The sequence below is a fragment of the Ailuropoda melanoleuca genome, chromosome X (genome assembly GCF_002007445.2).
Source record: "Ailuropoda melanoleuca isolate Jingjing chromosome X, ASM200744v2, whole genome shotgun sequence".
NCBI lineage: Eukaryota > Metazoa > Chordata > Mammalia > Carnivora > Ursidae > Ailuropoda > Ailuropoda melanoleuca.
The window spans coordinates 30,852,308-30,879,804 of NC_048238.1; the positions used below are offsets into that span (position 1 = coordinate 30,852,308).

The window sequence follows — 27,497 nt, forward strand, 5'->3', positions numbered from 1 at the left end:
GAGCAGACAAGTGGAAGTCTGAGGAATGCCTGTGAGTCCAGGCCAGCTTCTGTCTTACTCACTGCTCAGATAACTCTTGCCCTTGTCCTCTAAACCAGGGTTGGCTGACTTTGCTCCACAGGCCAAATGTGGCCTGCTGCCTGTTTTTTTAAAGTGAACTACTGTTGGAACATAGCTGCTCTTATTGTCTGTTGTCTGTGGCTGCTTTCATGCTACAAAGGCAAAGTTAAGTAGGTGTAAGAGAGCTGTGTGACTTTAAAAATAAGTTAGTTAAATGGACACCTGTGTGGCTGAGTCGGTTAAGTGTCTGCCTGAGTCGGTTAAGTGTCTGCCTTTGGCGCAGGTCATGATCCCCAGCTCTCAGGATCCAGCCCGACATCGGGCTCCCCACTCAGTTTCTCCCTCTGACCCTCCCCCATCTCGTGCTCTCTGTCTCTCTCTCTCAAATAAATAAATAAAATCTTAAAAAAAAAAAAGATAGTTATTTTACCAGCCAAACTAGGTTTACTTGGGAATAGCAGAGCATTGTAATTCGGGACAAACAAGCTATGGTAAAAACCATAGGCTACTCCAACAACCAAAGAGAGGAACGTTATTTTATGGAGAAGGAGGAAGTTGGGAGTGGTTATTTTGAAGGAGAGTCCATTGAAGAAAAGCGGGAGTCAGAGTGATGATGATTTTTTGTTGGCTGAGTTGCTGGGGTAGTCGATTTCTTATAGAAGATACAATGTACATCTTTTCCGGTTGAGACCTGTAACTGATGATTCTTTCCAATCCACGTTTCTGACGGTAATTGAAGTTTAGTGGCAGGGTGTGAGAGCTCCTCCTCCTGGCCTCCCCATTCCATTTTAGTGAGGTTTCCCTTTGTTAATTTTTACAGTTACATGGCCCATAAAGCCTAAAATATTTACTGTCTGGCCATTTGCAGAAAAAGTTTGGAGCCTTGTTCTAAACAGTAGCAAGCATGAATGCTTTCATTTTCACCTCAGGTTCTTATGTTACCATCTTTTCTCCACTGCATTGTGATATGGCTCATAAAGTTATTGATGGAAGCTTTCTCCCAGTTGCAATCAGGAACTATTGTACACATGTTTAAATGCATGCAGCTCATATTTATAATTCTTCCTGCTTCATTAGAATGACTCACTTCCGTCCCCCCAAATTTGGATAGATTTAATCAGTCTTTATAAAATAACAACTGATGTTAACGACATTATACAAAACGTTTGCTTTTTAACCACTTCCTAGACTTTCTTTAGTTCAATCCTCTTAAATCTACCAACTCAGTTTATTTTCTCCAGTGACCTGCACCTCTTTCAAAACGTGTCTGATAGCTAAGTTCCAAATGTCATTTTTTTTTTAAAGATTTTATTTATTTATGTGACAGAGAGACAGCCAGCGAGAGAGCGAACACAGCAGGGGAGTGGGAGAGGAAGAAGCAGGCTCCCAGGGAGGAGCCCGATGTGGGACTCGATCCCAGAACGTCAGGATCACGCCCTGAGCTGAAGGCAGACACTTAACGACTGAACCACCCAGGCGGCCCAAGATTATTCTTTTTAATACTAGCTTATTGAACTAGAATTCACATATGATAAAATTCACACATTTGAAGGGTGTAATTCAGTGGTATTTAGTATATTCAGAGTTGTGCAACCATTAGCACTAATTCTACAACATTCTCATCACCCCAGGAAGAAGCTCTATGTCCATTAGCAGTCAGAGTTCCCTGGTCTTATTCCTCAGCCCATGGCAGCCACTAATCTGTTTTCTATGTCTATAAATTTCCCTGTTCCTGACATTGCATATAAATATAATCATAAAATATGAAGACTTTGTGTTTGGTTTCTTTGATTCAGCATTATATTTTCAGGTTGCATCAGTGTTCAAGTGTGTGTCACTACCTCATTTCTTTTTATGGCCATATTGTATTCCATTGTGTGGATAGCCTACCTTTTGTTTATCCATTCATCAGTTGATGGGCATTTCAGTTGTTTCCATCTTTGGCTATTATGAATAATGCTGCTATAATTGTTATAGCATTGTTATGATGTCCTTTTTGTGGTAAGGACACTTAAGAGCTACTGTTTTAGCAAATTTTTTCAAGTGTATGATGTAGTATTGTTAACTATAGTCACCATCTCCAGAACTTACTCATTTTGCAGAACTGAAACTTTGTGCCCTTTGACCAACATCTTCCTCTTTCCCCATCCCTCCCACCCCTGGCAACCACCTTCTCTCCTTTTTTTGTTTAACTGTTTTGGATTCCACAGTAAGTGAGATCATGCAGTATTTGTCTTTCTGTGTCTGGCTTATTTCACTTAATATAATGTTCTCTGAGTTCATCCATGTTGTCACAGATGTCAGGATTTCCTTCTTTCTTAAGGCTGAGTAAAATTCCATTGTTCTTCTGCAGGTGGATATCCAGTTTTTCCAGCACCATTTATTAAAGAGACTGTCATTTTTCTACTGTATGTTCTTGACATTCTTGTTGCAGTCTAGTTGATTGTAAATGCACAGATTTATTTGTGGGCTCTCTATTCTGTTCATATGTTTATATGTCTTTTTTATGCCAATACCTTACTGTTTTGGTAACTATAACTTTGTAATATAGTATAAAATCGGGACGTGTGATGCCTCCAGCTTTGTTCTTTTTGCTCAAAATTGCATTGGCTCTTCAGAATCTTTTGTGTTTACATTAGAAACAAAAAGAATAAAATACTTAGGAATAATCTTAACCAAAGAGGTGAACGACTTATACACTGAAAATTATGAAACATTGATGAAGGGAATTAAAGAAGGAATAGTTAAAGAGAAAACCATCCTGTGTTCATGGTTTGGGAGAATTAATTTTTTTAAATGTCTATACTACCCAAAGTGATCTACAAGTTTATTACAATCCTTATCGAAATCTCAGTGGTGTTCTTTACAGAAATAGAAAAAAATCTACAAGTTCCTATGGAGGGGTTTTCAGTACTCTTCAGTATACACCGAAGAGTGGAATTGTTGAATCATATGGTAACTCTGTTTAACTTTTTGAGGAAACTATCATACTGTTTTCCAAAGAGATTGCACCATTTCATAACTCTTACCAGCAATGAATATGTGTTTTAATGTTCTAATACCTCCACACCTTTGTCCATATTTGTTAATGTCCTTCTTTTTGATTTTATCTATCCCGGTGGGTGCCAAGTGGCTTCTCACTGCAGTTTTCATTTACATTTCCCCAGTGACTGTTGATGATGAATGTCTTTTCATTTACTTATTGTGCATTGGTATATCTTCTTTAGAGAAATGTTTATTCATGTCTGATAGGCAGAATAATGGCCACCTAAAAATGCCCTTATCCTAATCTCTGGAATTTGTGAATATGTGATGTTTCATGGCAATGGAGAATTTAGGGTTTAATTGGAAGTAATGTTGATAATCATTTGACCTTAGAATGGGAAGATTAGCCTGGATTATCTGTGTGAGCCCAATATAATCACAGGGGTACTTAAATGTGAAAATAAACGGCAGAAAAAGTGTCAGTATCAGAGTGATGTGATGTGAAAAATATTTGCATGTCCTTTGCTGGCTTTGACAATGGAAGGGGAGGGTGATGAGCCAAGGAATGTGATGGCCTCTAGAACGTAGGAAAAGATAAGGAAATAAATTCTCCACTACACTCCAGAAATGAATGTTGTCCTGCTGAAATCTTGGTTTTGGTCCATTGAGATTGGAGTCAGACTTCTGACCTACAGAAGTAGAAGATAAGAACTGAGCTGTTGTAGCCCACAAGTTATTTGTAATTTGTTATTGTAACAATAGGAAACTAATACAATATTCTTTACTCATTTTTAATTGGGATATTTATCCTTTTGTTGTTGAATTGCAAAAGTTCTTTATGTATTCTGGGTACAAGTCTTTTATCAGATATGTGAACTGCAAATATTTTTTCCCCATCTGTCGGTTCTTTTCTCATTTTCTTTTTTGTCCTTTGAAGTACAAAAGTTTTAAAGTTTGATTAAGTCCAGTGTATCTTTTTCCCCCCTTTTGTCACTTGTGCTTTTAGTATCATATCTTAGTAGTTATACAATATCCAAGGTCATTAAGATTTGTTCCTGTGTTTTCCTCTAAGAAATTTAGCTTACACATTTAAAATATATTGTCCATTTTGAGTTTCATATAGTGTTATTTAGAGGTCCAGATTCATTCTTTTACATGTCCAGTTATCTCGGAATCTCGGCATACTTAATGAAAAACCACTTGACTGTAAATGTAAGAGTTTATAGACTCAATTCTATTTTATTTATCTAGGTTTATCCTTATGCCAATATCACAGTGTACTGATTAGTGTTGTAGTAATTTTTGAAATTGGGAAATGTGAATCCTTCAGGTTTGATCTTTTTAAGGAAATTTTTAACCAATTTGAGACCTTTGAAAATTCATATGAATTTTAGAAATAGCTTACTAATTTCTATAAAAACAAGAACAAGAACAAAACACCCCAGCAGCTGGGATTTTGATAGGAATTGTGTTGAATATGTAAATCTATTTGAGAGTATTGCCATCTTAATAATATTAAATCTTGCAATTTATGAAAATTGGATAGCTTTCCATTTATTTATGTCCTTTTAAATTCCTTTCAGTGGTGATTAGTAGTTTGCAGTATACAGCTCTTGCCATTCTTTTACAAATGTATTCCTAATATTCTCTTCTTTTTGATGCTATGTATATGAAATTGTATTCTTTAATTTTTGTATGGTTTGCTGCTAGTGTATAGAAATGCAATTGATTTTTGTATATCGAGCTTGTATCCTGTAACCTTAAAATCATTTATTAGTTGTGATCATTTTCAGTGGGTTCTTCGGGATATAAGATTAATGTTATCTGTGAATAGAGACCATTTTCTACCTTCCTTTCCAATCTCGATGAATTTTATTTCTTTTTTCTTATATCATTGCCTTGGCTAGAACCTCTACTATGGTATTAAATAGAAGTGACAAGAGAGGATATTTTTCTTTTTCCTAATCTAAGGGGAAAGCACTTAGTCTTTCATCATTAAGTATGATGTTATTTGTGGGTGTTTCATAGATTGCGTTTACAAACTTGGGAAGTTTTCTTCTACTCCAAGTGTTTTGGGTGTTTTTACTGTGAAAATGTGTTGTATTTTCTCAAGTACTTTTTCTGTGTCTATTACAGTTATAATTTTTTTTTTTGCCCTTTATTGAGATGGTGTATTACATTGATTGATATTCTGATGTTAAACCTGGGATAATTCCATGTTGTACATAGTGAAAATCCTTTGTACATATTGCTGGATTCAGTTTGATAGTATTTGGTTGAGGAATTTTGCATATATATTCATTAGGGACATTGGCCCATAGTTTTCTTAAATGTCTTTGGGTTTGATGTTGGAGTAAAACTGGTGCTAATTCTTCTTTAAATGTTTGATAAAAAAATGTTTGATAAGATTCATCATCAAAGCCGTCTGGTTCTGGACTTTTTATTATCAGAGGTTTTTTGATTTCTAATTAATATCTTGTTATTCCAGGGCTTTATTTCTTCTAGAATCAATTTTAGAAGTTTGCAACTGTCTAAGAATTTGTCCATATCATCTAGGTTATCTAATTTATTGGCGTACACTTCTTCATCATATTACCTCATACTTTGTTTTGTGTGTGTATGTCAATTTTGGTTTTCTGTTTACGGAAATCAACTACTTTGTTCACATGCATTTTATTTTATTTAAATAGTTTTTTTCTTTATTAAGTTTTTAATTTTAATTCCAGTATAGTTAACATTCAGTGTTCTATTAGTTTCGGGTGTACAATACAGTGATTTAACACTTCTATACATTACTTAGTGCTCATCGTGATAAGTGTACTCCTTACTCCCCATCACCTGTTTCACGCACCCGCCCCCCACAACCATCAGTTTCTCTTTAGTTAAGAGTCTGTATCTTCATTTGTCTCTCTCTTTTGTTCTTTGCTCATTTGTTGTGTTTCTTAAATTCCACATATGAGTGAAATCATGTGGTATTTGCCTTTCTCTGACTGACTTATTTTCCTGAGCATTATACTCTCTAGCTCCATCTGTGTAGTTGCAAATGGTAAGATTTCATTCTTTTTAATGTCTCAATAATATTCCATTGTCTACATGCATGGCATCTTTATCCATTTACGTATTGATAGACACTTGGGTTGCTTCCATAATTTGGCTATAATAAATAGTGCTGCAATAAACATAGAAGTGTATATATCCTTTTGAATTAGTGTTTTTGTATTCTTTGGGTAAATATCCAGTAGTGCAATTGCTTGATCACAGGGTAGTTCTATTTTTAACTTTCTTTAAAAGAAGATTTTATTTTTATTTATTTGACAGAGAGATTGAGAGACGCACAAGCAGGGGGAGTGGTGGGCAGAGGAAGAGGGAGACGTGGGCTCCCGGCTGAACAAGGAGCCCAACGTGGGGCTCGATCCCAGGACCCTGGGATCATGACCTGAGCTAAAGGCAGACACTTAACTGACTGAGCCACCCAGGCACCCTGTTCGCTCACTTTTTATTGTTGATAGTGATATTCTGTCTTTCATTCTCAATTGTAGCAAATTGAGTCTTTCTCTTTTTTGGTTTTTGCTTGGTGAGTCTAGCTAATGATTTTCCATTTCTATTGATTATTTCAAAGACAATTTCAGATTTATTGATTGTCTCTGTTGCTTTCAGTTCTCTATTTCATGTATTACTGCTATTGTCTTTGTTATTCCTTTTCTTCTCTTCACTCTGGGCTTACCTTGTTCTTCTTTTTTCTGTTTCCTAAGGTGGAAGTTTAGGTTATTGATTAAAGGACTTTTAAATTTATTTCTTTCTTTTTTTAACTTTAAACAAATTATTTTTTAATTTGTTTTTGACGTAGAGCAAGCGAGTGGGTGCCAGTACAAGTGGGGGCAGGGGCAGGGGGAGAAGCAGACTTCCTGCTGAGCAGGGAACCTGATGTGGGACTTGATCCCAGGATCCTGGGATCATGACTTGAGTCAAAGGCAGACACTTAATGGACTGAGCTACCCAGGTGCCCCTAAATTTATTTCTAATCACAGCTTTTGCTGTGTTCCATGAGTTTTGGTATGTTGTGTTATAGTTTTCCTTCATCTCAAGGTATTCTCTGATTTCCCCTGAGATTTCATTGACCCATTGGTTCCTTAGGAGTGTATTGTTTAATTTCTATGTATTTGTGAATTTTCCATATTTCCTTCTCTTCATTTGTTCTCTTTAACAATTTTTATACTTTATTGCTAGTCTCTATTTTGTGAGATGTTTTCATACCTTTTCTAATTCTTTTTTTTATTGATATATAATTGACATATAGCATTAGTTTCAGGTGTACAATGTAATGATAATTTGTATATATTGGAAAATGATCACCATAATAAGTCTATTTAATATCTAGCACTATACATAGTTATAAATTTTTTTCTTGTGATAAGAACTCTTAAGATTTACTCTTGTAGCAACTTTCAAATATGTGGTATAGTATTATTAACTATAGTCACTATGCTGTACGTTATATCCTCATAACTTATTTATTTTATAACTGGAAATTTGTACCTTTTGACCTCCTTCATCCATTTCGCTCATCTGCCTCCCCTTGTCCTGGCTACCACCAGTCTATACTGTGTATAGATGAGCTTGGTTTTTTTTTTTTTCGTTTTTAGATTCCACATATAAGTAAGTTCATATGGTATTTGTCTTTCTGTGTCTGACTTACTTCACTTAGTGTAATGCCCTCAGAGTACATCCATGTTGTCAAGAATGGCAAAGTTTTGTTCTTATTTTATTGCTGAACACTTGATATTTCTTGTCTTTTTGATAATAGTCATTTTGACAGGTGTGCCATGATACTTCATTGCGGTTTTGATTTGTATTTCCCTGATGATTAGTGATGTTGAGTGATGATGATTAATGAGTGATATTTTTTTCCATCCCATTGGTTGCCTTTTCATTTTGTTGATGGTTTCCTTTGCTGTACAGAAGCTTTTTAATTTGATGAAATCCCACTTTATTGCTTATTTTTACTTTTGTTGCCTTTGCTTTTGGTGTCTTCCTTTAATTCCTTAGACATATTTTCCATTAGTCCTTTGAGCATATTTATAATAGTTAACTTATCATTTTTGTCTAATAAATTCAGCATTTGAGTTTCTTCAGGCACAGTTTCTATTTATTGTATTTTTTCTGTGTATTGGCCATACTTTTCTCTTTCTTTTCATGTACCATAATTTTTTGTTGAAAACTGGGCGTTTTAAATGATATAATTTGGCAAGTCTGAAATCAAATAGCTTCCAAGATTTATTGTCATTGCTATTTGTTTTTGTTGTTCTTTTTCTTTTGTGACTTTCTAGACTGAGTCTGTAAAGGTTGTTTTCTTTGTTATGTGCAGCCAATCAAGGATCTGCTCAGTTAATTTAGGGGTCAGTTAATTATTGGGCAGAGCTTCTCTTAAATTCCTTGAATCAGTAAGTCTCACAGCCTTTGCCAAGAGCTTTTGTGTAAGTGTACTAGGTGAGGCATATCTACATTGTTCTGTCTCATAGTTTATTGCTTTCTTTGGCCTTTAATTCCACCTTGTACAGAGTCTCAAAGTCAGCCAGATGTCAGAAATTAGAGCTTTCTCAAATCTTTCATGGGCATATACACTGTCATACACGTGTGTGGTGATCTACATTCTCAGGAATATGTCAGAGCTTTTCAAATATCCTTTGAATATTTTGTGTTTTTATTTTTCTTTCTTTTTCCTTTTTTCTTTCTTTTGTTTTGTTTTGCCTCTTATTGGCCTTAAATGGTAATGCTACTTCAAGTTGCTGTAATGTTCAGCAATTGCTGCTGATTTTTTGATGCGGGGAGAGGGGAAGAGGGTACAAAACTCGGGGGAGAGAGTTCACAAAAAATGAGCCCTGGAACCCAATCAATTAAAAATAATACCGTGGGGCCCCTGGGTGGCTCAGTCAGTTAAGGTCAGTCTGCCTTTGGCTCGGGTCCTGATCTCGGGGTCCTGGGATCAAGCCCTGCATCAGGTTCCCTCCTCACCAGAGAGCCTGCTTCTCCCTCTGCCTGTGCCTACTGCTCTCCCTGCTGGTGCGCTTTCTCTCTGTGTCACATAAATAAATAAGATCTTTAAAAAAAAAAAAAAAGATTTTGAGAGAGAGGGGGAGAGAGAGCGGGCACGCTCATGAGCAGGGGGGAGGGGCGGAGGGAGAGGGAGAAGCAGACTCCCTGCTGAGCAGGGAACCAGAGGTGGGGCTCCATCCCAGGACTCCGAGATATGACCTGAGCCGAAGGCAGATGCTTAACCAACTGAGTCACCCAGGTGCCCCTAAATAAATAAAATCTTAAAAAAAAAAAAATAATACCCTTATCGTAGGCTTTTTAGCTAGCTTCTAGACAGGACAAATAGGGACAATTCTCTGGGGATAGGATTTTTGGAGAGCTCCAAACTGAATCTTTTCCCTCCCTGGCTGCTAGGCTAATAGTTTTTACAGCTGCCATAGTTAATAAGGCTGTTGTTTTTCAAGGAGAGCTCAGGGATGCCTGGGTGGTTCAGTTGGGTAAGCCACAGCCTTCGGCTCAGGTATGATCTCAGGGTCCTGGGGTCGAGTCACACATTGGGCTCCTTGCTCAGCGGGGAGTCTCTTCTCCCTCTCCCTCTGCCTCCTTCTCCCTCTGCTTGTGCTCTCTCTGTCAAATAAATAAATAAATAAATCTTAAAAAAAAGAAAAAAGCAGAGCTCAAAATGGAATAGGAGGATGGGATTAAAGGGTATAAAAATGACACAAAACCTGTTATTCTTTCACAGATTCAGCTATTTTTTAGATCTTATTTAATTAGCCAATATATAGTGCATCAGTAGTTTTTGGTGTTCGAGTTTAATGATTCATTTGTTGTTGCATATAACACCCAGTGCTCATCATATCACGTGCCATCCTTAACGCCCAGCATCCAGTTACCCCATCCCGCCACCCACCTCCCTTTCCACAACGCTCAGTGTGTTTCCCTGAGTCAAGAGTCTCATTGTCTCCCTCTGATTACTTCTCATCCAATTTTTCCTCCTTTCCCCTATGATCCTCTGCACTGTTTCTTATATTCCACATATGAGTGAAAGCATATGATAATTTTTTTTCTCTGATTGATTTATTTCACTCAGCATAATCCTCTCCAGTTCCATCCATGTTGATGTAAATGGTAGGTATTCATCCTTTCTGATGGCTGACCAGTTATTTTTTTCTTAAATACTCCTGGATTTTTATAAGCTTTTGGGTAATTTTAAAATAGGTGTGAAGTTGATTTTGAGTTATTCCAGTGGTTTATTTCTCTTACGGAGGAGTAGATATTTGGAGATCCTTGATTTGCTATTCTGGAGGTGCTTCAGTACCATTGTTCTTAATTTTTTTCTTAAATACTTTTCCAATAATGTATATCTTAAAGGATTTGTCAATGCTGTATATGGTATTTCTATGCTACTTTTATATTACTGTGATGGACTAGCTCTCCTTAAAAATTTTATAAACAGTTTTTTTTATTTGCTTTTTATTTTTTCCAATAGTTTAATATTATTTTTGTAATCCATTTGGACTGCTAAAACAAAATACCATAGATTGCATGGTTTATAAAAAGCAGAAATTTACTTCTCACAGTACTGTAGGCTAGAAGTCCTAGATCAAGGTGCCAGCATGTCAGGTAAGGGCCCTCTTCCTGGTTGTAGACTTCTTGGTAGAAGAGTCCAGGGAGCTCTGTGGGGCCTCTTTTGCAAGAGCACTAATCCCATCACCTAATCACATCTCAAAGGCCCTATCTCCTCATTCCATGCATTGGGCATTAGGTTTAAGCATATGAGTTTTGGGGATTCACAAACGTTCAACCTATAGCAATTGGTTACTTTTTCTTTTTTTAGAATGTGACATGTTCATTCATTCCACATCAAGTAGGAGTCTTTAAAGTGAAGCAATTGGTAGAGATTATTGGCTCAGTGGCAGATGAAAATTTGCAGTCATCGCTGAAACCTTTTCATCAAGTATATTTAGATTTCAAGAGCATCTGCAAACCTTCCACCAAAAAAGTTGTGTTGAAAATTAATCCTGGTAAGCTAATGTGGACACTTAAATTTTTTTTAAATTAAGATTATATAGGATTATTTTAACACACCGATTGTTTAGCTATGTATATCAAATGTGGTCTGATCTTGTTGTTCTCACCTTATGAATGCATCAAAATCACCTAGAAGGCTGGTTAAAATGGATCTCACTGGTCTGTATCCCAAAATTGATTGTTAGGTCTTTGGTATAACCCAAAGATTTGCATTTCTACCATGACCCTGACAGTTGCTGATGCTGCCATTTTGAGGATTACAATTTGCATAGCACTGGATTTGTGACCTATAAGATTTATTAAATATTTTAATGGTTTTTATATTTTATTCTTCTACATTTTTGAGTCAATAATATAAACTAGTTTCGACCATTCCGTGGATTATTTTGATGCTGCTGTTTTCTGTAATACTCAATTATCTTTTATACATTGAGCCATATGAAATTGCTGATATATAGCTCTCTTTGATCTATAAAAGCTTCTGTCACATAGGCTAACCCTTCAAGTTACTGTTTTCTTTTTTATGTATGCAATATTTTCTAAATTGTTTTGTGTAGGTCCATTTATTAGATGACTTATTTGTATTTTCTGAATGTGTTTGTTTAGGGATTTAGTTTTAAGTTAGAACCAATGATGTAGTGTATTAATACATGGGTATTATTTGGAAAGCTGAAATTAAAAAACCATATTTAACTTAATATCTAATTCTATAAAAGGTATATCCTCATTGGTCAGTAATCCTGTGGGACAGTTTGTGGTTAGAGACTTGCCAAAATACAAATACCGTGCACCTGTTACAATGCTTCAGTCAGCCATGACAAGCCTTCACAATCATCGCAGAGGTAAAGAATCAATGAAGGGTGCACTGATAGCCTTTCCCAATGACCGAGCTGCAAGTATCAGGTCTGGAGACCAGCATAAACTTTTCAGGTAACATGTTGTATTAAAAACGAGAAATTTTGAAAGACACAATGACCAACATGATATGCAGGTCTTAGCAGATCCTGTTGTAACAAACTAATGGTGATGATAATAATAATAGTAATAAAATTTTATTTTATCTCTTGTTTTGTTTTACATTGGAGGTGATGGTTATTGAATGCTACTGTATTTGCTTTGTCTTACCTCTCATCACCTCTACTGTGTACTTGACAGGAAGTGAATGGTTTACCAGATGATTATTAAAATATGCTGTTGACAAGTATAGAATAATAGGAAAAAATCAGTTTTAGAAATATATCAAGTTCTCAGACTAGTCATATTCATTTAAGTATGGCTGACAGCTTGAATTTATCTAAGATAAAAATAAACATTTACAGTTGCGAAAAACCAGTCGTTCGTTGTCATCATCGACATTATCATCCTCATCATCATCACCTTTATTCCCCTCAAAGTCACATTTCTCCTAACCTTTCCCAAATTGAACTAAAACCTCACCAATTAGGATCAAAAATGATGTTAAACCTCAATTTAAATCGATCCAAACCTCAAAGAAATTACTACCTTACAAGTGCTTAGTGAGAAGGAACCCAGGCATCCTGGTTTTTACACATTTGAGACTGAAACGAGTTTCTTTTCTGCCTGCTTGTGTGCTACTTGTATGCTATCTAAACTTGATAACGTTCCTGGGTTTTCTCTACTTGTCTCTTTACCTTTGGTGAGTCATTGAGCTCACTTAATTTTACAGCCATTTTCTTGCAGTATCATTTGATTTTAGGCCATAATTGTTTTATTATCCACAATTGGAAAATTCTGGGTCTTTGCATAGTCAGTCTTATTATTTTATTTTACAAATTTTATTCGTACCAGCCTTTCTCTCTCTGTTTTTGTTTGACAAGTACCATGAAGCATAGGAGTGCAAAAATCACTCAAACTCTATTTAAAATAATTATATAGTATAAAAAAGGAAAACCCATCTCTCCCTCTGACTCATTGCATTCCCTCCCATACAGAAGTATCTGTTGGAAACAATTTTTTATGTATCCTTTTCAGTTCTTTCCTATGCTTATAGAAATATGTTTGTATAGACAAATGTTGATTTAATATTAATATTATTTTCTGTCTAAATAAGTCTTAATCATATGACCTAAAAATGCCAGATTTTAAAAATATTCTTTATTTAGGGGCGCCTGGGTGGCACAGCGGTTAAGCGTTTGCCTTCGGCTCAGGGCGTGATCCCGGGGATCGAGCCCCACATCAGGCTCCTCCGCTATGAGCCTGCTTCTTCCTCTCCCACTCCCCCTGCTTGTGTTCCCTCTCTCGCTGGCTGTCTCTATCTCTGTCAAATAAATAAATAAAATCTTTAAAAAAAAAAATAAAAATATTCTTTATTTAAATTCAATTTAGGTAACATACTTAGTCGTTCTGCCAGATTTTTAAAAAAATTTATTTAAATTCTATTAATTAACATATAGTTTACTATCAGTTTCAGAGGTAGAGTTCAGTGATTTATCAGTTGCATCTAATACCCAGTGCTCATTACATCACATGCCCTCCTTAATGCCCATCACCCAGTTATCCCATCCACCACCCACCTCCCCTCCAGCAACCCTCAGATTGTTTAACTATAGAGTTAAGAGTCTCTTATGGTTTGTCTCTCTCTCTCTGATTTTGTCTTATTTTATTTTTCCCCTCCCTTCCCTTAAGATCCTCTGGTTTGTTTCTTAAATCCCACATATTAGTGAAATCATATGATAATTATCTTTCTCTGATTGACTTATTTCCCTTAGTGTAATACCCTCTAGTTCTAACCATGTCATTGCAAATGGTAAGATTTCATTTTTTTGATGGCTGAGTAATGTTCTATTGTGTATATGTATTACTTTTTCTTTATCCATTCATCTGTTGATGGACATCTGGGTTCCTGCCATAGTTTGGCCATTGTGGACATTGCTGCTATAAACATTGGGGTGCAGGTGCCCCTTTGTGTCCCTATGTTTGTATCTTTGGGTAAATACCTAGTAGTGCAATTGCTGGGTCGTAGGATAGTGCTATTTTTAACATCTTGAGGAACCTCCATACTGTTTTCCAGAGTGCCTGTACCAGCTTGCATTGCCACCAGGGGTGTAAGAGAGTTCCCCTTTCCCTGCATCCTCGCCAACATTTGTTGTTTCCTGACTTGTTAATTTTAGCTATTCTGACTGGTGTGAGGCGGTATCTCATTGTGGTTTGATTTGTATTTCCCTGATGCCAAGTGATGTGGAACATTTTTTCATGTGTCTATTGGCCATTTGTATGTCCTCTTTGGATAAATGTCTGTTCATGTCTTCTGCTCACTTCTTCAGTGGATTATTTGTTTTTTGGGTGTTGAGATTATTAAACTTTATAGATCTTGCCAAATTTTTTTTTTTGAAGAAAGCTAAACCTTTCCTATTTATCTCATGGCCAAAATTATTTTTCTTGATTTACTCTTTTCCATATTTGTAGAGATGCAAAATTTAGTTATTTTCTGGTGAGCAATTAGTAAATTTAAGTAATGAAATTTTATGATGTATTAAATTGTTGGTAACTATAATTGCTATTTTATTTCTTAATGCATTTCATTAATGATTTTGACAAGAAAATAAAGAAGTTAGGAATTTTTGTCTAATTTTTGTTTACTACAGTATGTCCTGTGTTTAGAAGAGTGTCAGGCATATAGGCACTGTGTAAATATTTTTTAATAAGTAAACAAAGTGTTTTATTTGCATAATAAACTTTGTGCCCTGTATTTTGCACATTAAAAAAAATCACCTACTCAAAGCTGAAGTATTTCATGAAGTTTATTCTTTTTTTTGTTTTCATTTTAATTCCAGTTAGTTAGCATACAGTGTAATAGTAGTTTCAGGTGTACAATTCAACACTTTCATACATCACCTGGTGCTCATCACACCAAGTGCACTCCTTAATCTCCATCACCTATTTCACCCCATCGCCCCACCCACCTCTCTCCTCTGCTAACATCAGTTTGTTCTCTATAATTAAGAGTCTGTTTCTTGGGGCGCCTTGGTGGCTCAGCCATTAGGCATCTGCCTTCTGCTCAGGTCATGATCCCAGGGTCCTGGGATCGAGCCCCGTATCAGGCTCCCTTCTCGGCGGGAAGCCTGCTTCTCCCGCTCACTCTCCCTTTGCTTGTGTTCCCTCTTTCACTGTCTCTCTCTCTCAAACAAATAAATAAAATATTAAAAAAAAAAGAGTCTGTTTCTTGATTTCTCACTCTCTTTTTTCCGTTTGCTCATTTGTTTTGTTTCTTAAATTCAACATGAGTGAAATTAAAAGGTATTTGTCTTTGACTGAAATACTTCCCATAGTGTTAAACTCTCTAGCTCCATCCATGTTGTTGCAAATGGCAAGATTTCATTCTTTTTTTTTTTTACGAACAAATAATATTCCGTAGTGTGTATATATACATATATATATATATATATATGTATATATACACACCACATCTTCTTCATCCATTCATCAGTTGGTAGACTCTTGGGCTGCTTCCATATCTTGGCTATTGTAAATAATGCTACAGTAAACATAGGGGTGCATGTATCCCTTTGAGTTAGTGTTTTTGTGTTCATTGGGTAAATACCCAGTAGTGCAATTGCTGGATCTTAGGGTAGTTTTATTTTTATAAGTCCTATTTTTTTAAGGAAACTCCATACTGTTTCCGAGTGGCTGCACCAGTTTGCATTCCCACTAACAGTGCAGTAGGGTTCCCCTTTTTCCACATCCTTGCCAACACTGTTGTTTCTTGTGTTGTTGATTTTAGCCATTCTGACAGGTATGAGGTGATATCTCATTGTAGTTTTGATTTGGATTTCTCTGATGGTAAGTGATGATGAACATCTTTTGATGTGTCTCTTAGCCATCTGGATGTCTTCTTTGGAGTAATGTCTGTTCATGTCTTCTGCCCATTTTTAATTGGATTGTTTGTTTTTGAGTGTTGAGTTGTATAAGTTCTTTATATATTTTGTATAGTAACCCTTTATTAATATGTCATTTTCAAATATCTTTTACCATTCCGTAGGTTGCCTTTTAGTTTTGTTGATTGTTTCCTTCGCTGTGCAGAAGCTTTTTATTTTGATGTGGTCCCAGTAGTTTATTTTTGCCTTTGTTTCCTTTACCTCAGGAGACATATTTAGAAAAAAGTTTCTATGGCCAACGACAATGAGGTTACCGCCTCCTTTCTCTTCTAGGATTTTTATGGGGGCTTCAGGTCTTATGTTTAGGTCTTTTTTTTTTTTTTTAAAGATATTGTTTATTTGTCAGAGAGAAAGAGAGAGAGCGAGCACAAGCAGGGGGAGTAGCAGGCAGACAGAGAAGCATGTTCCCTGGTGAGCAAGGAGTCTGATGTGGGACTTGATCCCAGAACCCTGGGATCATGACCTGAGCCGAAGATAGACGCTTAACCGACTGAGCCACCCAGGAGACCCTAAGTATAGAGATTTTAACAGTATTTGTTCTCCAATCTATGAGCATGGAATGTCTTTACATTTCTTAGTGTCATCTTCAATTTCTTTCATCAGTGTTTCATAGTTTTCAGAGTACAAGTCTTTCACCTCTGGTTAGGTTTGTTCCTAGGTATCTGATTATTTTGGGTACAATTGTAATGAGATTGTTTTCTTAATTCCTCTTTCTGCTGCTTCATTATTAGTTTATAGAAATGCAACAGATTTCTGTACATTGATTTTGTATGCTGTGACTTGACTGAATTTGTCTATCAGTTGTAGCTATATTTTGGTGAAGTCTTTCAGGTTTTCTATATATATCATCATGTCATCTGCAAATAGTGAACATTTTACTTCTTCATTACCGATTTGGATGCTTTTGATTTCTTCTTCTTGTCTGACTGCTTTCACTAGGACTTCCTGTACTATGTTGAATGGGAGTGGTGAGAGTGGGCATCCTTGTCTTGTTCCTGACCTTAGAGGAAAAGTTCTCAGTTTCCCCATTGGGTATGATATTAGCTGTGGGTTTTTAGTTTATGGCTGGCCTTCATTATTTTGAGGTATGTTCCCGCTAAACCTACTTTTTTCAGGGTTTATATCATGAGTAGATGTTGTACTTTGTCAAATGCTTTTTCTGTGTCTATTGAAGTGATCACATGGCTTTTATCCTTTCTCTTATTGATGTGAAGTATTATGTTGATTAATTTTTGAAGTTTGAACCACCTTTGCAACCCAGGAATAAATCCTACTTGATCATGGTAGATGATTTTTTTCAATGTGTTGTTGAAATCAGTTTGCTAGCTTCATGAAGTTTATTCTTTATGGAGCTAATAAGCATTTAGGTATGTTAATAACCAGCTCTTTGTCACTTCAGGCATTTATTTTACAACTTCTTTCCATGTCCTTCCTTTATTCCTTGTTACAAACCTTGGGACCTCAGATAGAGGAACCATTTCTAGACTCTAAAGGTGGCTAAGGTTCCTGAGGCCAGAGGGAAATTTAAATAACAACTATCTTTGTTTTCTTTTTTTTTTCTTGTTTTAGTTTTTTATTGAATTATAGTTGACATGCAATATTATTATTAGTTTCAGGTGTACATCATATTGATTTGACAGTTGTACACAGTAGGCAGTGCTTTTAAGTGTAGCTATCATTTGTCATCATAAAATGTTATTACAGTATTATTGACAATATTTTCTATACTGTAGTTTTCATCTCTCTGACTTATTTATTTTATAACCAACAATTTGTACCTCTTTTATCCCCTTTACCTGTATTACCCATCCCCCTTACTGTCCTCTTCCCTGGCAACCACCAGTTTGTTCTCTGTATTTGTGAGTGTATCTGTTTTTCTGTTTTGGGTTTTAGATTTTACACATAAGTGAAATCATATGGCATTTGTCTTTTGCTGTCTGACTTACTTCCCTTAGTATAATTCCCTTGGTCCATCCATGTTGCAAATGGCAAGATTTCATTCTTTTTTATGGATGAGTGTAATATTCTGTGTGTGTGTGTGTGTGTGTGTGTGTGTATGTGTATACATATATATATTGCATCTTATTTATTCATGCATCTATTCATGGACACTTAGATTTCTTCAATATCTTGGCTACTGTATATATCTTTTTGAATTAGTGTTTTTGTTTTCTTTAGGTAAATACCCAGAAGTGGAATTACTAGGTTGTATGTTATTTCTATTTTTATTTTTTTGAGGAACTTCCATACCATTTTCCACAGTGGCTGTACTAATTTACATTCCTACCAACAATGCAGGACGGTTCCCTTTTTTCCACATCCTCATCAACACATATTATCTCTTGTGTTTTTTTTTTTTTTTTAAGATTTATTTATTTATTTATTTGACAGAGATAGAGACAGCCAGCGAGAGAGGGAACACAAGCAGGGGGAGTGGGAGAGGAAGAAGCAGGCTCATAGCGGAAGAGCCTGATGTGGGGCTCGATCCCATAACGCCGGGATCACGCCCTGAGCCGAAGGCAGACGCTTAACGACTGCGCCACCCAGGCGCCCCATCTCTTGTGTTTTTAATACTAGCCATCCTGACTTGTGTAAGGTGACATCTCATTGTGGTTTTGATTTTTATTTCTCTAATGATAAGTGATGTTGAACACATTTTCATGAGTCTGTTGGACATCTGTATGTCTTCTCTGGAAAAATGTCTATTCCAGTCATCTGTCCATTTTTAAATTGGATTATTTGGGTTTTTTTGGTGATAAGTTGTATAAGTTCTTTATATATTTTGGATATTAACCCCTCATTGCACATATCATTTGCAAATATCTTCTCTTATTCAGTAAGTTGCCTTTTCATTTTGTTGATAGTTTCCTTCACTGTGCAAAAGCTTTTTAGTTTGATGTAATCAAATAGTTTATTTTTACTTTTGTTTCCCTTGCCTGAGGAGATATAACCTGAAAAATATTCCTAAGGCTGATGTCAAAGAGATTACTGCCTATGTTTTCTTTCAGGATTTTTATGGCTTCAAGTCTTACATTTATTTATTTATTTTTATTTATTTTTTTAAAAAAAGATTTTATTTATTTATTTGACATAGAGACAGCCAGCGAGAGAGGGAACACAAGCAGGGGGAGTGGGAGAGGAAGAAGCAGGCTCCCAGTAAAGCAGGGACTCTGGGATCAGGCCCTGAGCCAAAGGTGGACGCTTAACGACTGAGCCACTCAGGCACCCCATCAAGTCTTAACATTTAGATCTTTAATCCATTTTGAATTTATTTTTGTGTATGGTCTAAGAGAGTGGTCCAGTTTCATTCTTTTGCATGTAGCTGTCCTGTTTTCCCAGCACCATTTATTGAAGAGACTGTCTTTTCTTCATCGTATGTTTTTGCGTCCTTAATGGAAGATTAATTGACTATATAAGCATGGGTTTATTTCTGGGCTCTCTATTTTTTCCATTGATCTCTGTGTCTATTTTTTGCCAGTACCATACTGTCTTGATTATTATAGCTTTGTAGTATATCTTTAAATCTGGAATTGTGATACCTCCAGCTTTGTTCTTCTCAAGATTGCTTTGGTTCTTGGGGTTCTTTTCAACAACTGGTTTTGAATAGCAAAGCATTTATTTCTCTCTTATTGCTTAACTCTGCTAAAGACTGTCATTCAGTTAAAGTTATCTTACTGTAACCATTGAGGACTTCTTGAAAACAGGGAGAAATATTAAATTTCATTTGGCTGTATGACTAATAGGTTCATACTTGAGTTAAATATTGAGGTTGAGAATCTTAATGATTGATCAAATTTGATGAGAATTGAGGCAGATCAAGGTCAGAAGATGTGAATAATTGTACATTTTGTTTTTATGGAAAAATATATGCTGGGTGAAAGGAAGAGCATGATGAGTGATCATGAGATATAAAGTAGATGTACTTCATTTATAGATTGGTTTCTCTTCATGGATTTACCATTGAAGGTTCCTGCATAATATCTTCAGATATTAAAAAAGTAATGTGTTTAACAAAAGGATTTATGATTATATGCATATATATATTTCTAGTTTTTTTCACAACAATCGAAAAATAACTAACTCTTAGGAAACACTAATCAGATTCGGATCTACTCCCATGTGTAAATCTAGAACTCTCCAATTTGCTTACTTGATTAATTCCTCAGGAGTAGTTTTAGAGTAGGCACCATTGTATCCCAGTGACCTTAGGAATTTTCTCTAATTAGGTTAGGAAGAAAATTAGATCTTATTCTAGTTCTATATGTCTTAATGTCTTGCCATGCAAGAGGATATGAGGGAAAGGACTAGGACCTGCCCTCTTCACCATTCTGTGCTTAGCCACTGGGATAGGAGACACTCAATAAAGACTGATTGAATCAATGCATATATATAAATATTGACATAACTTGCTCATCTTGTAGGACGATTTTCACAAAGATTCCAAGATATAACTATGTGGATCCTGATTTTGCATATACTAAATTTGAAAAAATTAAAAAGCAAGCACATGAAAACTATTATGCAGAATACATTAAACATTTAAGAAGTGTACGCCTGCGGAAACAAGCAGAGAGGTAAAGTTCACTTCCTCAAACAGTATAAAACAGATCGTAGTGCCTGCAGAGCCAGATTTTTTTTCTTTACTCCTTAGTTTCTTTTTAGTGCTTTAAGTGACCTTTTCAGATATGAAAATAACAAAACCTTGAACTCCTTTGACTGCAGTTATTTCCTTCCCTACTTTTGGTTTGGGATGTCTTACGTTGGGTTTCCCCAAAAACAGTTCTTGAGATGGGTTCCAGCACAGCATTGTTTTAGGAGAAACAAGATGTGGGAAGCAGGTTAGGGCAGGGGAGGGAACTGAGAAATGATGTGTTTCAGATAAGGCTTACACTCAGACTGATGCCTAGGGTCTCTTGAATCATAAATTACCACATAGATGTTCCTGCGTTGAGCCAAAGGGGCTTGTCTTTTTTTTTTTTTTTTTTTTTTTTNTTTTTTTTTTTTTTTTTTTTAGATTTTATTTATTTATTTGACAGAGACAGCGAGAGAGGGAACACAAGCAAGGGGAGTGTGACAGGGAGAAGCAGGCTTTCCGTAGAGTAGGGAGCCCGATGTGGGGCTCGATCCGAGGACCCTGGGATCATGACCTGAGCAGAAGGCAGACGCTTAAGGGCGGAGCTGCCCAGGTGCCCCAAGGGACTTGTCATTTGTGCTCTGTATCAGCCATTGGTTCTGAGCTGTCCTTGGGTGTGGTGGGATGGGCAAGACTTCGTTGGTGAGGTCTTTGAGAATGGGGTCTTCTCAGCAGAAGGTAATTTTATGCAGATGAGTGCATCATTCTTTGTAAGTGGTTCTGAGTGTGGCAGCAGCATCATGAGGTATGGGGAATGTTGGGATTTGCCAGTGTATTTTCTAAAACCCTTGGCCTCAATTGGTTATTATTATGATTTCAATAGGGAATGCATGTATTCATATAATGACACAGACATAGGATTACAGCCAGCATCAGGTCTAAAGTCACCCTCACTCTCAGAAACGGAAATAGAAGAGGAATTATGTTCAGCAAAGTGTCAGATCGAACCTAACCAATTACTAAATACCAGAAATATAGAATCCGAGGAGACGAAGGCTCTGAAAAGAAAGGCATGTGCAGTATTTTACATTTCATTAAGTCATGAGAATTCTTAAAATATCTTTTGCTAATATTGAAACTTAATTTTGGGGTAACATTTTTTCCTAGGTTCTCAAGGGACTTAAATCGGACCCATCCACGCCCCATGAAAAACATGATTGCAGCTTAATTTTGACACCAAAGCAAATTCATCAAGTAATTGTTGGTAAGAATCTATAAAAAGCTATTACAGCCTTTATTTTTTTAAACAGGTTTATTGGAGCATAATTTATATTCCATAAAATTGACCTGTTTAAAGTATGCAAGTCAGTGAATTTTAGCGAGTTTATGGGATTATGCAACCATCATCATCATTCAATTTTAGAATGCTGCCCTCACCCTCAGGACCGTATGTACTTACTCCCAAATCCCACCCCTAGCCCCAGGCAACTGTTGATGAATTTTCTCTCACTATGGATTTGCCTCTTCTGAACATTTCATATAAAAGGAATCATACAATGTGTAGTCTTTTTGTATATTGCAACTTTTACTTAGTGTAATGTTTTTGATGTTCATCCAATAGGTATAAATAGGTATAAATATTTTCTTCCTTCTTATGTCTAAATAGCATTTCATTTTATTGGAGTGCCACATTTTGTTTATCCATTTACCAGTTGATGGACACGAGCTGTTTTCACTTTGAGGCTATTGTGAATAATGTTGCTATGAATGTTCACATATAATTCTTTGAGTGAACATATGTTTTCATTTCTTTTGGTTAGATTCCTAGGAGTGGAATTGCTGAGTTGTATGGTAAATTCCTGTCTAACATTTCAAGAAACTGCCAGAAACTTTTCAAAGTGCACCAAGTTACAGTCCCCCCAACAGTGCACGAGGGTTACGATTACTCCATGTTCTCACCAGCAGATGTTATTTTTATCTTTCTTGATTATAGCCGTCCTGATGGTGTGAAATGTTCTCACTGTGGTTTTGATTTGCATTTTCCTCGTGACTAAGATGTAGAATATATTTTCATGCATTTAAATACACATAAATATATATCTCCTTTGGAGGAGTGTCTTTCAAATTCTTAGCCCAATTTTTAATGTGAACTTTTGCCTTCTTATTGTAGAGTTGTAAGTATTGTTTATATATTCTAGATACAAGTCCTTTATCAGATATATGATTTCCAAAGGCTGTGGCTTGTTTTTGTTTTTTGTTTTTTATTTTTATTTTATTATTATTATTTTTAAAGATTTTATTTATTTATCTGACAGAGAGAGACAGCCAGAGAGAGGGAACACAAGCAGGGGGAATAGGAGAGGAAGAAGCAGGCTCCCAGTGGAGGAGCCTGATGTGGGGCTCGATCCCATAACGCCGGGATCACGCCCTGAGCCGAAGGCAGACGTTTAACAACTGAGCCACCCAGGCACCCGTTTTTTAGTTTTTAAATAGTGTTGTTTAAAGCACGGAAGTTTTTACTTTAAGTGAAATTGAATTTATCAATTTTTTAAAATTTTTTATTATAATTTTTTTCTTTTATAGATCATGCTTTTGATTTCATACCCAAGAATATGGGTATGAATATTTTCACAAATATTTTCTCTTGTTTTCTTCTAAAATGTTTATGATTTTAGATCTTACATTTAGGACTATAATTCTTTATGAGTTAATTTTTATGTATGTTGTGAGTTAAGAGTCTAAATTCATATTGTTGTATGTGACTGTTCAGTTGTCCTAGCACCATTTGTAGAAAATACTATCATTCCTCATTGAATTGCCTTAGTACTCTTGTTGAAAATCAATCAACTGTATATATCAGGGTTTATTTCTAGAGTCTTAGTTCTGTTCTATTGATCTGTATGTCTGTACTTCTGACAGTTCTACACTGTCTTTGATACTGTACTTTTAGACTAAGTTTTGAAATCGGTTAAGTGTAAATCCTCCAAATTCGCTCTTCTTTTTCAAGATTGCTTTGGTTATTATGGATATAAATCGGATTTTTTTAAGACCATCTTTGTCTTGCTTCTGGATCTCTTGCTTGCACCAACCAGTATTGAAACTTCAGGTCATGATGTTGACCTTCTCTGAATGTCCACCATTGAGATAATTATTATTTTGACAACATCCCTAGGCATGAGTTAAGAAACAAGTGACAGGGGTGCCTGAGTGGCTCAGTTGGTTAAGTATCTGCCTTTGGCTCAGGTCATGATCCCAGAGTTTGGGATTGAGTCCCACATTGGGCTCCCTGCTCAGTGGGGAGCCTGCTTCTCTCTCTCCCCTGCTCATGCTTGCTCTCTGTCGCTCACTCTCTCTCTCAAATAAATAAATAAAATCTTAAAAAAAAAAGAAAGGAAAGAAACAAGTGACAGTTCCCTTGAAGAGGTGTTGAACAGTATCCCTGCATAGGTCATTTTCACCAAGCCTATTAAAGGATGATTATGGTTAAAGAAATCGTAGTCTATACTAGTCTGAAGAGGAAGTTTGTATTTCATTCTAGGCAGCGTTAGGGTGTCCCTGAGGAAGATGTGAGCAGATGATTAATTGATATGGATGTGTTGATTCTCCCTCTAGGGAGAACCTAGTATACAAAACACCAAATACCAATTCTTTTATTATCCAGACTAAAAGATGATAGCCAAAGAGGTGCCAGGTAAGAGACAGCACAATGGGAAGTGCTTAAATATCTGGGCAGTGATGGCTTGCTATGGCTGGTCAGTGGCCAAGTGTCAGATCAGTGAGGACTGTGGAAAATGCCCCAAACAGTATCTGGCTCTGGGGAAAGTGGGTGACATGGACTGGTAAGAAGGGATGGACTCTCCCACCATTCACTGGGGTTCTGATTGGGAAATAGGACTCAGTACTGCAAGAGCATCAGAGCTAAACCTCCCTGCTACACAGTGACAGTGAGCCCCTTGGGCATGGCGGACTGGGAACTCATTAGTTCATTGCCTGTCTGGAGTTAGATGCAGTTCAGTTCAGGTTAAGTGTCATTTACTCTGCCTCTCTTTTGTGCTGGGCATGTGGTAGGTACTGGGATTTATAGTCCCAGGCACTTACCTTTCATTATTGGGTGGTACAGGCTTTGTGTCTTCCAAATTGGTGACTGATTAATCAGATAAGCAAATCTATACAAATTCAAAAGGAGTTAGAAAACAGTGTTGTCCAGTGTCTCTTCTACTACTCCTCCACCAGGTTCGCTCCCTTCACCTGGTGTTCTGAGTATTTTATAATGACCCTTTCTCCGGCGACAGGGCCCCTGTGTGAGTTTACAAGGTCAGCAACTGTGATGGTGGGAATTTTGTATCACTGTCATTTGTATACCTTGAAGGTGTTTTTTGAGCCTCCGCACAGAACAGGGACTAGCACTATCAACGGAGATTACAGTTTCAGAAAATTTTGCTCTGTATTTATATTTTAAAAAGTGAAGTGGGGACCCATGAGTGGCTCAGTCCCATTCAGTGTCTGACTCTTGATTTTGTCTCAGGTTATGATCTCAGGGTCGTGAGATCAAGCACCACATTGGGCTCCAATGCTGGGCTTGGAGCCTGCTTCAGATTCTCTCTGTCCCTCTCTCTCAGTCCTTCCCCTGCTTCCCCTCTCTCTTTCTCTCAAAAAGAAAAAAAAAGTGATTGTCAAGAGACACAGTAGAGGATTTGGAGATTAACTGAATCAATTAGTGAAAACTGTTATAGAGGGGCGCCTGGGTGGCAGCTGCCTTTGGCTTGGGTCATGATCTCAGGGTCCTGGGATCGAGTCCCATGTTGGACTTGCTTTTCAGCGGAGAGTCTGCTTCTCCCTCTACCTCTGCTGCTCCCCCTGCTTTTGCTCTTTTGCTTGGGCACGTGCATGCTCTATCTCTCAAATAAATAAATCTTTAGAAAAAAATAAAAAGAAAGCTGTTATATAGAGTCTGGGTTACATTGGATGTTGTTGCAGAGAGTATTGTTTGCTTCATCAGCAAATGTTCAGTCACTTCAGTTTTAAGTTACCACTTATTGATACATATTAAAAGCCAGGCATTGTGTTGAACAATGTATAAATATGATCTTATTTAATCCTTCAAATGATGTAAGCAATTTATAAGGTAATTGCTTTTATTTCCATTTTAGAGATGAGTAAAGTGAAGCCCAGAGAGGTGATAAACCTTGATCAGATTGCTCGGTATTTAGTAGAAAGGAGTAGATTTGAAATTAGGTTTCTCTAGGCAGACTTTTAAAATTAAATTAATTAATTAATTAATTAATTAATTTAGAGAGCATCAGCAGGGGGAGGGGCAGAGGGAGAGGGAGAGAGAATCTCAAGCCAACTCTGTGCTGAGCATGGAGCCCAACATGGGGCTCAATCTTAGGCCTCGGAAATCATGACCTGAGCTAAAAACAAGAGTCAGACGCTTGAGTTACTGAGCCACCCAGGCGTCCCTCTGCCCACACTTTCTATCTCAATTTCTCTTTCCATTCCTCTTTCACAACCTGTATTTTTCTCTACAGTATTTGTCTCAGCTTCTTCCCCGCCTTCCGTTATGTCTACCTCACAGTATGTTAAATCAGAATCTAGAATTCTGTATTGGTTTTCATAAAACATATTAGTCTGCTTTTTTATTTTTTAATTTATTTATTTTTAAGATTTTATTCATTTATTTGTCAGAGAGAGAGGGAGCGCACATGGGGAACAGCAGGCAGAAGGAGAAGCAGACTCCCAACTGAGCAGGGAGCCCAATGTGGGCTCGATCCCAGGGCCCCAGGATCATGACCTGAACTGAAGGCAGACGCTTAACCGACTGAGCCACCCAGGCGCCCCAGCATTTTTTCTTTTTTAAAAAGTTTGTTTTTACTATCTTTGTTTGCATTAGAGTAATGTTGGCCTCATAAACTGACTTTAGAGACTTAGGAAGTGTTCATTCCTTTACTGTATTCTGAAAGAGATTATGTAGAATTATATTATTTTTCAAATGTTTGAGTTCTTCAGGGAAACTCTCTGAGAAAGGAGAGTTCGTTTTCAGAGAATGTTAAATTACAAATTCAATTTCTTCAATAGTTGTAGGACCATTCCGATAATCTGTGCCATTTTAGGAGAGTTTTGGTAGTTTATAGTTTTTCTGGAATTGATCCCCTCCATAAAGACATCCCATGCATGTGCATAGAATTGTTTGTAGCTTTCCCAAATAATCCCTTTAATGTCTGGGTTAGAAACATCTGTAGTGATACAGCCTCTCTTAATATTGAGAATTTATGTTTTCTTGTTATTTTCCTTTCTCTTTCTCAGTAAAGGTTTATCAATTCTTTTTTTAAAGATTTTATTTTTATTTATTCATTCGACAGAGATAGAGACAGCCAGCGAGAGAGGGAATACAAGCAGGGAGAGTGGGAGAGGAAGAAGCAGGCTCCCAGTGGAGGAGCCTGATGTGGGGCTGGATCCCATAACGCCGGGATCACGCCCTGAGCCAAAGGCAGAGACGCTTAACCGCTGTGCCACCCAGGCGCCCCGAGGCTTATCAATTTTATTGGTGATTTCAAAGAACCAGCATTTGGTTTCATTGATTTTTCTCTGTAGTTTTTCTGTTTTTAATTTTAATGACTTCTTATCTTTTATTTGTCATTTCCTTCTATTTGCTTTGGAGTTTTATTTGGGTTGCTTTTTTTTTTTTTAAGTTTCTTGATGCAGAAGTTTAAATTATTGATTTATACCCTTGTTTTTTTCCTTTTAAAGATTTTATTTATTTGAGAGAGAGAGACAAGAGTGTGACAGAGATAGCACATGCGTGGGTGAGAGAGAGAGAGGGAGAAAGAGAGCGAGAGCCAGAGAGAGCGAGCGCAAAAGCAGGGAGGAGAGGGAGGAGCCAGGGAGCCTGATGTGGATTTGATCCCAGGACTCTGGAA

The 27,497-nt window shown here is 36.7% G+C and overlaps 1 protein-coding gene across 1 annotated transcript in view; it reads left to right on the forward strand.

Moving 5' to 3' along the window:
* CFAP47 (cilia and flagella associated protein 47) overlaps window positions 1-27,497 on the forward strand; it is a 484,475-nt gene that overhangs the window by 28,851 nt on the left and 428,127 nt on the right. Inside the window, exons 9-13 of the mRNA XM_034649559.1 lie at window positions 10,919-11,105; window positions 11,829-12,042; window positions 20,429-20,581; window positions 21,464-21,650; window positions 21,748-21,844. Coding sequence (XP_034505450.1) covers window positions 10,919-11,105; window positions 11,829-12,042; window positions 20,429-20,581; window positions 21,464-21,650; window positions 21,748-21,844 — 838 coding nt within the window. The remainder of the gene's footprint in view (window positions 1-10,918; window positions 11,106-11,828; window positions 12,043-20,428; window positions 20,582-21,463; window positions 21,651-21,747; window positions 21,845-27,497) is intronic.